Source organism: Carassius gibelio, chromosome A7 (genome assembly GCF_023724105.1).
Source record: "Carassius gibelio isolate Cgi1373 ecotype wild population from Czech Republic chromosome A7, carGib1.2-hapl.c, whole genome shotgun sequence".
Taxonomy (NCBI): Eukaryota; Metazoa; Chordata; class Actinopteri; order Cypriniformes; family Cyprinidae; genus Carassius; species Carassius gibelio.
Genome location: NC_068377.1, coordinates 35,228,400 through 35,242,627, shown reverse-complemented (window position 1 = coordinate 35,242,627; position 14,228 = coordinate 35,228,400). Strand labels below are relative to the sequence as shown.

At 35.9% G+C, this 14,228-nt stretch overlaps 1 protein-coding gene across 1 annotated transcript in view; it reads left to right on the top strand.

Annotated features, from left to right (window-relative positions):
* LOC128017377 (cell migration-inducing and hyaluronan-binding protein-like) overlaps positions 1-14,228 on the top strand; it is a 112,733-nt gene that overhangs the window by 57,819 nt on the left and 40,686 nt on the right. The window contains exons 9-11 of the mRNA XM_052602742.1: positions 829-950; positions 2,013-2,160; positions 5,312-5,503. Of these exons, the coding sequence (XP_052458702.1) occupies positions 829-950; positions 2,013-2,160; positions 5,312-5,503 (462 nt within the window). The remainder of the gene's footprint in view (positions 1-828; positions 951-2,012; positions 2,161-5,311; positions 5,504-14,228) is intronic.

The window sequence follows — 14,228 nt, the reverse complement described above, 5'->3', positions numbered from 1 at the left end:
TTTGTGCATCTATTCTAAAATGTAATTTATTCCCTTTGAGTCTAAGCTTAATTTTCAGCATCCAGTCTTCAGTGTCACATGATCCTTCAGAAATCATTCCAATAGGCTGGTTTGCAGTTCAACAACTTTTCAGCAATTAAAAAAGAAAGACAGACAAATGTTATGTTTATCTGAAGTCATTTTTGCTTATAAGATTGGTTTCTCTCAACATGGGCACAGGAGTGCTGTCAGTCAAAAAACTGGAAAACAAAGTGAATTATAATTCTAATATTTTCTTGTAAATTAAAAAGTAATGCATTGCTTTGCTGGTTGTTTGAATAAAGTGTTTCTGATTATGCAACTCACATTACTTGTAATGCTTTACCACTTCATATACACAGTAAAATTTCCACCACACTCTTGGAGTGGATTCTGAGAGCTCTTTTGCACTGAAGGGCTGTTTATAATTTGTCGTAGCTCCTAATCATTTTCAAGTATCTCCTGAACAGCGTGAACACTTGAGATTTCTGCCCTGATCGTAGCTGAGAGTGAAGGAGGAACATCTTTTCGATTGCATGGCGGAGTTGTCTTTTTATTTTGTTTGGTTTGATTTGAATGCGATGCAACAAAAGTAGGCTGAATTCCCTGTAGGTCTGGCAATGCAGACAGCAAAGCAGGGAGGGCGAACTGCAATTATCTCTGCATAAATAGGCCTTGACAGGCGGAATTGCAAAACAGGAAGATTATAGATGTAAATGAGACTAATATCTACACAGAGTCTGTCTGTCGGGCAGCGCTGGAGGGGTGGCAGCGCTTTAATCACTGTGTCTGTCCATGTGGTTTTTTAAGAGGCCGAATGGACTGAATGGTTCGACCGCGATGACGAGAGGGGGTCAGGTGACTGGGAGAAACTGACCGAACTCCACAAAGCTTTTCCAGAGCGTCTGTGCAGTAACCCTCTTGATATTGAGGTAAAAATGTGTTTGAAGTGGAATACTAATTAAATGCTAATACTAAGATTGTCACTAGGGTGCTACATTTTCATGATCTACTAACATGCACTTTTGAAGTACTAATAGGCACCTTTTATGTGTAAACAAGGTATAAAGATGTATCGTTAAGCTTTTGTAGCCCACCTTATGTCACCACCCAAAAGCTTTTTATTAAGATAGTGTACTTACTTAATTATTAAATGTTTATATTTTTAAAAAATATTGCATACAGTTTCAACATTTTCGTATTTTATGTTATGGCCGATAATCAGTATGTGGAGGTCAAATGTTTTGCTTTGTAAATGCAGTGTAATCAGGCATTAAAACCTTATCATGTCCAGCAGAAACCATGACGTAGAATAAATGTTGACTGTTTTGAATGTGAAAAAAACCCTGACAAAAATAAAATATAACATTGAACTAATTAGACAAATATTATTTTGAAAATTATAATATTGGTCAATATATTGTGCTTACTTAATTAAATAAATCACATCCTTTTGTACACATTACACTACTATTCAAAAGTTTGGGGTCATTTTAATGTTTTTGCTCACCATGGATGCATTTATTTAATCAAAACGTATGGTAAAAACGGTTATATTGTGAAATATTTTTACAATTTTAAAAAACTCTGTTCTATTTGAATATATTTTATTTCTGTGATGCAAAGCTGTATTTTCAGCATCATTACTCCAGTCCTCAGTGTCACATGATCCTTCAGAAATCATTCTAATATACTGATTTGCTGCTCAAGAAACATTTCTGATTATTATCAATGGTGAAAAAAGTTGTGCTTCTACTGTTTCTTTAATTCTTTAATGAGCAGAGTTCAAAAGAACAGCATTTATTTGAAATAGAAATCTTTTGTAACATTATAAATCTCTTTACTGTCACTTTTGATCAATGCATCCTTGCCAAATTAAATAATTAATTTCTTAAAAAATAAATAAAATCATATTGACCCCAAATTTTGAATGGTAGTGTATGTGAGAGAATGACTGCTTCACTGAATTAAAAAATGTCTTCCTTTGCCTTCAGGCTGAAACTCTCGACGGCATCCCTGCCAACATGACAGGAGAAGTCTTCTCCAAGTTTGACAGAAAGTATGGCTTTGTGTGCCTCAACAAAGAGCAGGTGGATGGGATTTGCCACAACTACCGCGTGCGTTTCCTGTGCGGCAAGCTCGGTATGTTTGAAACAGTCTGCTTTTGGCTTCCGGAGAAACTATTTTCTTTCAGCTACTCATGTCATGTCATGTCTAAAAACTTTACAACACTGTTTCATTGAACACAATTGGTAATTTTGGTATAATGGACCTCAAGCTGCTCTTTTGCATGCAATGAAAATGAATAGCAGCAACATGCCTTTGTCGTAACGAATGTTTGGATATGGAGTTAAATTTGAGCAAACAATTATATAGTTCCTATACTGTAAGTAAAATTAGGTGTTACAACTTTATAATCAACAGCACAGCAGAAACAATGACAAAGAATAGGATTTACAAATTTAAAAGTGAAAAAATTTAATCATATAACTCTGGCTTTATCAGACAAATAATACAATTATAATATTGGACTATATAATATGCATTCTTAAACAAATAACATCTATTCCAGTCTTGCCATCCTTTTGTACATCAAGTTAAACCAAATTAAAATCAGAAATGTTACCTTGGCAGCTAGCTATTTTATTTATTTATTTTTGTTTTGTTGTGTACATTGTTTTTTTTTTTTTTTTTTTTTTTTTTTTTTTTTACGGTTTTAGCTGATTTTAGTTTTAGTTTCAGTTTTAGTAAACTTTAATAACCCTGTTGAACACATTACACCGTTTAAAAGGTTGCGGTCAGAATTGTATTATTTGAAGTCTTTAATGATCACCACGGCTGCCATAATCCAATCAGATTTATATAATATGCTATTTACATGATGGAATTTACAGTCTGAAAAACGGAACACTTCTCTAGTGAGGGAACAGTTCTAAAAAAAACATTGCAAAATCTATCCATTATTACATATAGGTATTTTATATTTATGTACACAATAATAATCTTTTACGTTTTAATCCTTTAATTTTTCATTTTAAAAATGTTTGTGGGCTCCTGCGCGTGCCAGACTTTAGACCAGGTTTTGGTCGGTCAATGGTGCAGTCTATTTCAGTTGCCTCGAATTAGCAATGCGCCAGCAATGCATCCGAACACACCTCGTTTACAGACCAGCATGCCCATGGGTGCACAAATGCATTTACATTTAAACAACATGACACAGGACGTGAAAATGACAACTACGTCGGGCTGAAACTAGCAAAAAACACTTGAGCCCTGCCTGGTGCAGCACTGGTGTATGATAGGGCTTTTCACCTTTAAAGAGAAAGACAGTAGTCTAAGGCAGCAGTGGTCTCTGGTACGGCATAGGGATGAGTGGCACATATATTTGGGGCAGTTTTGTGAGATTGTGCCCACTCTCACACTCCCTGTTATTAAAAAGGAACTGTCTTAGTGCTTATCTTTTTCCAAGCAGCTCCCTGTGCTACATTTTGCCAGCCCCGTCAATGGATACACAGCCTTGAAGCTAAAAATGTGGGTAGGATTGATGACAATAGCCCTGTACAGATTAAATCAAGTTAATCATATCACGAAAGTGAATAAATTAATAAAAAAAAATATTTATCTACATCCACGCTTGACAGTTGCTTGTGCTTGAGACTTTCATCACTAATTAGCAACGTTCACACCACTGCAGCTGCATCAGCAAAGTGACGTCAATGGAAATCCTTTGTATTTATAGATAAATCTAAGATGCATTGTGTCTGTGCCTTTGATTCTTAATTTTGGTTTGGGTACTTTTTTTTTTTTGTTGTATTTTTTTGTCAAATATTTTCTAAAATTATTTTATTTTTTTGGCATTTCGTTCCTTCCGAACACAATATTTTTTTTACAATCCAATCAATTCTTGATTGATTGAAGTCCTGTCCAACATTATTGTCACATTAAATGTCCTTCTTTTGCTTTAACATGTCAGATTTCACAAACAATATGGTGTATGCATAATATTTAATGCTCACTGTAAGATAGCATGGCATATGGATGAGTTTCTGTTACTTTAAGACGTTGATGTTGAATTTCAGAAGTAATTTCTGTCAAAATTAATGAGAATTTGGTAAAAAACCACCTTTACTTCCAACTCAACAACTCTGAAGCCTTTACAGACAATTTCTGCTAAATGTCAGCTGTTTTCAGTCAACTTGGGCTCTTACACTTGTTGAATAAAGTGTGCACTTTGCAGCCTATGTTTAGACAAAAAAATGGAGGGGAAAGCTTCAGAAATATACTTCCCACTCTACTTTGTCATTTTTCACATTGATTTTATTCCACTAAACATAATCTGGAGTGCATGAGTGCACCAAAACTGACATTTTATTGTCAATCAAGTTAAACTGCACTCAGAGATTGCAGGTCCAAATCCCATAAGTGACACATTTTGTGCTTCTCCTTTCAATAATTTTAAGAGAACTCAGAGGTCACAAAAATGCCCAAAGTATTTTTCAGTCACATGTCTCAGTGTTTTATTTTCCCAAAATGGATCAGAACATTTTGTTTATTGGTTGAAATGGGTTTGCATTAATCCAAACCACTCTCGTTCTGTAAATTCAACCCAGTCTAGTTGATAATATGCCATTTGCATAATTGCTAACATGCTGCCACGTAGCTTGGTTTTTTTCTCTGTCTGATTACAAGTAAATTCTTCATCTGGTTGTCTTTGCTTTTAAAGACGTTTTCAAGAATTCTTGACAGATTGTGGCCATTATATGAACTTATTTAATGTATTTTCTCATGCATAACAAGGAATTCCCAGGACGATTCCTTTAGTTTAATTCCCAGGAAACACATATGAAATATGTTGCTAGAATGAACTGCAAGATGCTTTGGATGAAAGCACCTGCCAAATGCATAAATGTAAGAATAACATTCTCATTAATGTTGCCATGTAAAATATGGCAGTGTCATCATGTAACCTTGTGTCTCACAATGACTTATCTTTCGTTAAATGTCTCTATCTTGATTTGATTTATGAGTCATTTTTGTTTTTAAAGGGTCATCTATCAATCATTTAATTACAAATGAGATCATAAGATCTTGGCTCAGGAGAAACATTTCTGTCAACTTTTGACTGGTCATGTATAAAATATAAGATTAAATGCAGCTCATGCACATATGTGTTTCGTGCATCTTTAATGGATCTCAGATCAGATTAGACTAACAATGCATATAAATCTTTCTATAGATCATGACAGTTATTGACCATATGTGCATGCTAAACGTGTGTTGTGTCCTTCAACAGTGCGTCCACAGGCCTCCATCTCCATAGACACTTTGTCTAACTGTAGTATCCTGGAGCTGGCGGATGAACCAAAGGGTTGGACATCTGGCGACAGGATCGTGGTGGCAAGCACAGACTACTCAATGCACCAGGCTGAGGAGTTCAGCGTCTTGCCTTGTCCTTCCTGCACGAAGAACCAGATCAAGGTGGAAGGTCAGTTATAGCTCTGAAACTCTTCATTAAAGGTGTAAAGCAATGATGAAATTTAGGTGACTGATGCGCCAGCCACTTTTAGTTGTCAACCAATATATTGCCAAGGCCCATAAATCAGACTCCATTAGTTTACGGTGACTGTTAAACCGTATTAATGCTAAATTATTAGACCAAACTGTTAAACAAATAAAGTAAACTTATAAGGAAAAGGAAATAGCATTTGCTTTTCTATTATTATGGAAGATTGTTTCGCCACTGGATGAAAAAAGTAATTGCAACTCTTTTAATTTTTCTGGCAATTCTGTTTATATTTCAAAATTATTAGACATAAAGATATAAACTAAAGAATATGAGATGTAAACTCAGAATTCTAAGAAAAGGTCCGAAGTGTGAGATAAAAACTCAGACTTCTTAGAAAAAGTTAGAGATGTAGATGTAAGTGAGATGTAAATTTCTGAAGGATCACGTGACACTGAAAAGTAATGATGCCGAAATATCAGCTTTACGTCACAGAAATTTAGAAAACAGTTATTATAATATTAACAACATTAATGTTTTTCCTGTATTATTGATCAAATAAATGCAGTTTTAGTGAGACTTCTTTCGAACACGTCTTACTTACGCCAAATATTAGTGCAGATAGCAGACAAAATATTGAGAAAATAGCCTATTTATTATTCAATATTAAACTATATTATTAACTCTTGCTGGTATTGAAAGAATAATGTTTTATTCTCAATTTCAATCATTTAACTCGCCATTAAGTTTTTTTGTTGTTGTTGTTGTTGTACTAAATATTAAATAAATATTTCAGATTTTATAAACAACATTTGTGCCATATTCTTGATTTAACGCAAAACTCATACTTTTGTTTGTTTTTGTTTTTGCATTTCCTTTTTTAGACAAAATTTATGGGAGGAGAGTATTTAAATGATTAATCAATCAATCAATCACCTTTATTTATATAGTGCTTTAAACAAAATACATTGCGTCAAAGCACTGAACAACATTCATTTGGAAAACAGTGTGTCAATAATGCAAAATGATCATTAAAGGCAGTTCATCATTAATGCAAGGCGATTTACTAATGTTTGCCATAGACAGATCACTGGTATTTGCGCCATTATTTAACACCCAAATAAAGCCATTAAGTTTGTGTTGTTAGTAGATTACACATACCTGATTATCACTGGCTCTGCTTGTTTGCATCTGTTCAGTAATCTGTGCAATGTCAGTAGATCACCCGCTCTTTCCACTCCCATTTTCCAAACCTTTTTTTTTATGGGAATCAACTATGTGCCAATCGAGCATCACTTGTATTGTAACTGTGATATGAATTTAAATGCATCACTTTTTAATAACCTCATTGCAATGCATTCTGGAATTGTAGTCTCTACAAAGATTCCACAAAAAAATCACCATAAAGAAGCTACCTAATGGTGCCATCTATGCAGCATACTGTATGAAGCATGTCTCAGATGCATTTAAATGTTGGCTATGTAGGCGGCTCAAGAGATTTTGAAACAGAGCCTATTAAACAACTTGACAAAAGTTTAGTATTCTGGAAAGTACCAGCTAGACTTCACAGGCTTCAATTGGTTGAATTGTTGGTATGACTTGCTGAAATTGCAGTCCACTGATCACTACAGTACATCTAATTTGGAGAATATTATTTTAGCATTAAAATCAGGAGGTGTAGCAGGAATTCATTCAAAAGAATTCCACAGAGGAAGTACTTTTCTCAGGCTCTGAGCACCAATCAATGTTGAGTCAAATTCCTGAATATAATTAAACTGAAAGAAGATAAACACAGGTCAGCTTTAAACATCAGAACGTAAAGTCACATACACACACACTTCAGCCTCAAAGTTCTCCAGAACAGTCATCTTCACTTTCCTGAATCTGATGCAAGACATTCCCGAACCCCGGGAGGACGAGGATGAAGGGATCTTTTATTAGTTGGAGCTAAACTAAGCAGTGCACTATCCCTCCAGGGCAAGATTTGAATAACCCTGATCTAGGTAGTACATTTGTGTGGAAAAGTAACATGTTTTGTTAAAATCTATGTAGTGAGCAAACTTTTTACATATTTTAATGCACATTTACGAACTATTTACTGATTTCAATGAGTAAAATAATTACAATTACCTACACAATATAATATACACATTGTTGATTGGTAAAGTCACTTTTATTTATGCAGCGCTTTATACAATACAGATTGTGTCAAAGCAGCTTTACAGTTTTAAACAGGAAAAACGTGTGCTGATAATGCAAGTGGACAATCAAAAACAGTCCGTTTAATATTAGTCTTACTCAGCACTCACATAAATGCACAGAAACAGGGAAGCTGGAAGTGTGGCTGAAATAACAGCTAGCTGATTGCCGACTTTGTCTGTGACACTTCAGTGCTGTCAACAGGATACCCAGAGATGACAGCGATCCAGGTTAGAACATGTTGAAACTTCTTCTTGCATAACTGCTTTGGGTTTTAGTTTAGTTCTAGTTCATTTTTCAAACTGCCAAAATAACAAGGTTTCTTCTGTTGAACAGGCAAAGGGAACTACTGGACCCTCGACCCAAACTGTGAGAAGATGTTTGATAATGGCAACTTCCGTCGCAAGAGGAAGAGAAAGTCTGACTCTCTGGCCGAAGAGGAGGGAAAAGGCTATTCTGGATCGGACTCGGCTCTATCGAGTCCGAAAGAGCCCAGTGATTCCTCAGAGAGAGGAAACTCTCCGGTTTCCAAAGAACCGACTCCGTGTCTCAGCGGCTTTCTAAGTCAAATGGGTGATGTGGCTAAAGGCTCAAGAGAAGCTCTTCTCCAATCTCCTCTAGCTTTGCCTTTGAGTCAGAGATCTTCTCAGACTGGGGCATATGACTCGTACTCACCGAACGCTACTGTGCCGCAATGGGAAACCCACATCCCTCCTCCCGTCCCATCCAACATCTCCACTTCATACACAGACAGCTATAGTGACTCTATGATCAACCAGTACACCAGCCAGCTCTATCCAGTGATGGGCTCCTCTGACTTGCTGTATTCACGGGAGGGAACAGAGGTGTAGCATGGGACGTAGCATTGTCAGGTATGAACTGAGGCGGAGGGAGCTTGAGGGAGCAGTTGGCCTCCATTGTGAGCCACCGCAGTTCCCGAAAATTATAATCCATGTGTAAAACTATGTGCAGCACATTTAGCTGAGGACAACTTCCTCAATCTCAATCAGTTTAATTCTGGATTCGTTCAAAGTTTATTCCTGAAAGATGGAGCAGTTCCCTCTTTATCTGGAGAAGGTGTTGTTTATGGACCACAACCGGTAAGTGTATTTTATCATTTAAGTTGGTGCGTTCAAAAGCTTCTGTAACTCGTCAGTAAAGGCGTTCTGTGATTATAAGTACATATCCAGCACGTGCGTTCAGATCAGGATTGCCATGTTTTCAAAACAAATCCTGCCCACTTGCTTCTCAAAACTAGTCCAAAACTAGCCCAATCGCGTTTCCAGGAGGTCAGCGTTCGCTCAGCTACTGTCGAATCACAACACAGGAACCGCTGGCCCAATCAGAACTCGTTACGTATTTCTGAAGGAGGGACTTTATAGAACAAGGAAGTCATCAGCCCGTTTTTATGACGGTGAAAACAGCGGTATACAGATAAGTTAATTGTGTGAAAAATACTGTGATTTTACACGCGAAACATGAACACAACAATTTCAGCAAGTCATACCACCAATTCAGCCAACTGAAGTCTAGCTGGGCCTTTCCAGGATACTAAACTTTTGTCAAGTTGTTTAATAGGCTCTGTTTTAAAATCTCTTGAGCCGCCTACGTAGCCAAAATTTTAATGCATCTTAGACATGCTTCATATGCTGCATAGACGGCACCATTAGGTAGCTTCTTTATGGTGATTTTTTGTGGAATCTTTGTAGAGACTACAAATCCAGAATGCATTGCAATGAGGATAGTACAAAGTGGTGCATTTAAATTCATATCACAGTTACAATACAAGTGATGCTCAATCGGCACAAAGTTGATTAACATAAAAAAGGGTTAGATTTATTCAGCAGGACAAATTAGTGTGAGATCACAATGCCATAAAAATGGATGGGATTGGAAAGAGCGGGTGATCTACTGACGTTGCACAAATTACTGAACAGATGCAAACAAGCAGAGCCAGTGATAATCAGGTATGTGTAATCTACTAACAGCACAAACTAAATGAGTTAAGACATGCTTTATTTGGGTGTTAAATAATGGCGCAAATACCAGTGATCTGTCTTTGGCAAACATTAGTAAATCGCCTTGCATTAATCATTTAAATACTCTCCTCCCATAAATTTTGTCTAAAAAGGGAAATGCAAAAACAAAAACAAACAAAAGTATGAGTTTTGTGTTAATCAAGAATATGGCACAAATGTTGTTTATAAAAAAATATATATATTTAAATAAATATTTACTACAAAAAAAATGTAATGGTGGGTTAAATGATTGAAATTGAGAATAAAACATTATTCATTTAATACCCGCAAGAGTTAATAAAATAGTTTAATATTTAATAATAAATAGGCTGTTTTCTCAATATTTTGTGTGCTATCTGCACTAATATTTGGTGTAAGTAAGACGTGTTCGAAAGAAGTCTCACTAAAACTGCATTTATTTGATCAATAATACAGGAAAAACATTAATGTTGTTAATATTATAATAACTGTTTTCTAAATGTCACATGATCCTTCATTCTAATATGCTGATTTGCTGCTCAAGAAACCCATATAATTATTATAAAAAACTGGGATACATTTTTTTTCTCTGGATTCTTTGATGGATAGAACAGAAATAGTGTTTAAATGTCACTTTTGATCAATTTAATGCATCCTTGCTGAATAAAAGCATTGCTTTCTTTTAAAGAAAAACAAAACATATGCTTCTCAGAGTATGACAGATTTAGTTTGTAACTGTAGGCAGCTCCAGTGGATGTTTTAAATCCGAGCCATAGTTTTTGCTGTGCTTGAGGTCATTGTGCTGCTGGAGGTTGATTTTGCCCTGAATACATTTCTCCGGGTTGCTGACCATCATACTGGTTGGTTCAGACTGGGGTTTTGTGGGCGGTTTGGTTTGCACTAAATATAGTATTTCACTTTCAGACCACACTGCTCAGATTTAGTGCCATCAGACTGCTAAAGATTGCCGGTTTTGTCAGATGTCATCTAACAAACTTCAGGTTAGACTTAATGTTAGACTCTCCCAGAAGTCACTTCTTTCTAGCTGCTCTCAAAGAGAATCGCTTTTGAAGTGTTGGAACGACTGGTGATGTCGGGATAGTTTCTCTCGTTTCATCCAATAAGCTCTGCACTTCTGTCAGGGCTGTAACTGCTGTCTTGTTCATTTCTTTAACAATTGCTCCTCTTATTCATTTGCACACTTCAGTAGGATGGTCTGGTCTTAGATGTTTCTGGGCTTTGTGCCATTTTTTCCACTTTGCTACACTAAGCATCACAACACGCTCAAAGGAAGAGCTAAAACGATAGCAATCACATTCTCTAGATGTCTTCCCCCTAATAACTTCATCTCGAAGTACCATAGGCTGCAGTTTTTCCTTTGTGAGGTTAAGAACGATCTGCTTTAAAATATAGGTTTTAGAAAAGCAAACAAAGCTATGTTTAATGTGCAGCTGACAACAGTTGAATATGGATTGGATGATAAAGGAAGACAGGTGTACCTAATGCATAATGCATTGATTAAGGATGTTTATTTTTGTAGGCTAAACAAAGTTGTTGGGTTTGGTTAACCTTAGCAGATCCAGTTGAGATGCTTTGCTTTACTTATTTATTTATCATTCTTGGTGTAATCTCTCAAGAAAACCTTACCTCGTTTAAGAGTATTTTTATGATTTTTAAATGAAATGCCACTTTGAAGACCACTTAACATTCTGTCTAGGGATGCATAGTTTAGGGAAAGAATCTAATTATGGTTTTTAGACAAAAATTGCAATGTTATTTTATTTGTTTTTTATTTTAAAAAAGGTGATGGGCTTGTTTGTAAGGCTTTACAGTTTGGCCAAACAAATTGGTGAATTTATATGTGAACATCAGTCAATCAATCAATCAATCGAATCAGTCAATCAATCAGTTATTAAATGATGATAATTATTACTAAATAGAAACTCAAAACAAATAAGAAATATTACCATTTTAATATTGCCCTCTAAAATAAAAATATACATATAAAAATTATTTGACAGAAAAAAAATATCTTAATCAACATCATCATTTTCAAATCATTGTCAAATCATCCTTAAACTTATTTCGGCTGAAAACCACAGGATGCACGTCACTCTGAAACACGGCTATGTTTATTTTGTCACAATCAATAACTACCTTTAATAATCACACTAAGCAATATAACAATCTCAGGTAACACTTCATTTTAAGGTGTCCTTGTTACACATGCTACATGTACTTACTATTGTAATAACAATTAATTATGCATTATTTCATGCAAGCAACCCTAAGCCAAACCCTAATCCTAACCCTAACCATAGTAAGTATACACTCACCAGCCACTTTATACAGGTACACCTGTTCAATTGCTTGGTAACACAAATTGCTAATCAGCCAATCACATGGCAGCAACTCAGTGTATTTAGGCATCTAGATGTGGTGAAGACGATCTGCTGAAGTTCAAACCATGTATCAGAATGGGAAAGAAAGGGGATTTAAGGGACTTTGGGATATTTTCTTTCCCCTTAGTACAAATTGAGCTTTGTTTAAACACCACAGGAGATTCACATCATGGACGTGCAGCCGACAAATCTGCAGCAACTGCGTGATGCGATCATGTCAATATGGACCAAAATCTCTGAGGAATGTTTCCAACACCTTGTTGAATCTCTGCCACAAAGAATTAAGGCAGTTCTGAAGGCAAAAGGGTGTCCAACCCAGTACAAGCAAGGTGTACCTAATAAAGTGGCCAGTGAGTGTATGTGGTTAATTAATATTAGTACTTAAATGTATAATTACACTGTAACAAGGAAAGCTTAAAATAAAGTGTAACCCAATTTCAATTTTATTTTGATTAATCGTGCAGCCCTAACTCTATCTAATTTTAACATCACAGAGTATTCTCCAGAAATCCTTTTGGGGTACGCCTTAATATAACTTTGCAGCACAGCAGAATGAGAAATCAGTGAGCACTTTATGACGGCGCTGCTTTGAAAAACTATCAATGCCAAGGAAGATTAAATCATTCTCAGCACAATATTGACATTGATTTTCAGTTAGTTTATTGTGGCAAAGACAGAGATTTGTGCTAGAAAACCTTCTCTCGGTAACAGCAGAGAAACAGTAAGCGCAGGATTCACTCTCTTGTTTCTGAACGAGAGTCTTGGCTCCTCCTAAGGTTTCTTGCTCATCAAACCTGCCATCCGGGGAGGTTTTCCCCTGACACAGTCACCTATGGCTCACTCACCGCTGGTATTGAAGTACTATTTTGAAACAACGGCTGAAAATGCTGCTTCTCAGGTTCACTGTAAATCTGAACGGTGGATGTAGATCTGAATCTTAAAAATGGCTTTTATTGGTGTGATTTTTATTCAGAATGTCATAAGTAATATATTTTGAATTAAATAAAACCAATTAATTTTAGATAAGTCCATATGAAGGTTTTTTTTTATTATTATTATTCTAAGACATAAAGGCATGTCCAAATGCCTTAATCAGCTCGATTCGTGATCTCTTAAAAATATTTATTAGTGTTAATAGATTTAATAGACTTTAATGCTATGGTGCAGTAAAAGTCTGTCTTCAACCAGATTCCTCAGAAAATGCCTTTATTGTGATAGACTAGGCCTGTTATGAATATAACATCCATATATATGCATACATGGGTTAATTCGTATGTACCATGGTAAATCCATTGTTTTGATAACTGTGGTGCACTCTGATCATTGTGAAGTCTGTAGAAACGAATCCATCCAGCAGTAGTGTGTACAAACTCTTGATCTCTGTGTTTACACATAGTGTTCCTGTGGCTCAGGTGGTAGAGCATTGTGTTAGCAGCACAAGGTTGTGGGTTCGATTCCCAGAGAGCACATGTTAGGTAAAAAATGTTAGCCACTGTAAGTCGCTTTGGACAAAAGCGTCTGCAAAATGCATAAATGTTAAATGTAAATCATCTTAATCAGAACATATTTGGAGAAATGTAGCAATGCATCACTTGCTCACCAGTGGATCTTCTGCAGTGAATGGGTGCCGTCAGAATGAGAGTCCAAACAGCTGATAAAAACATCACAGTAATCCACACCAATCCAGTCCATTAGTTAATGTCTTGTGAATAAGAAACAAATCCAAGAAGTAAGAATTGAGTCCTCTATTCTCCTCTAATATTGTATTCTCCATTCAAGATACTCCAGTACAATTCTCCATACAAGATTCTCCAGTAATCTTGTCTCAATCAAGACTGAAATATCCACAGATCAAGCACTGTTTACAGGTGAAAACCATTTAACAGTTCATAAACAAATTTGTTGATGGATTTTTGTATGAGAGGACAACAGGGTATTAACTATTTCCACTGGCCTGAGGGTGAGTACATTTACATTTTGGGGGGAACTATGCTTTTAAACAGGAAAAGATGTCACGGGGAAAGAAATATTGACACAATCCGAGATAAATTCAAGATTCAGTTCTTGTTATCAAATATAATTTTTGCATCTGCAAACAAGGTAGGAAAA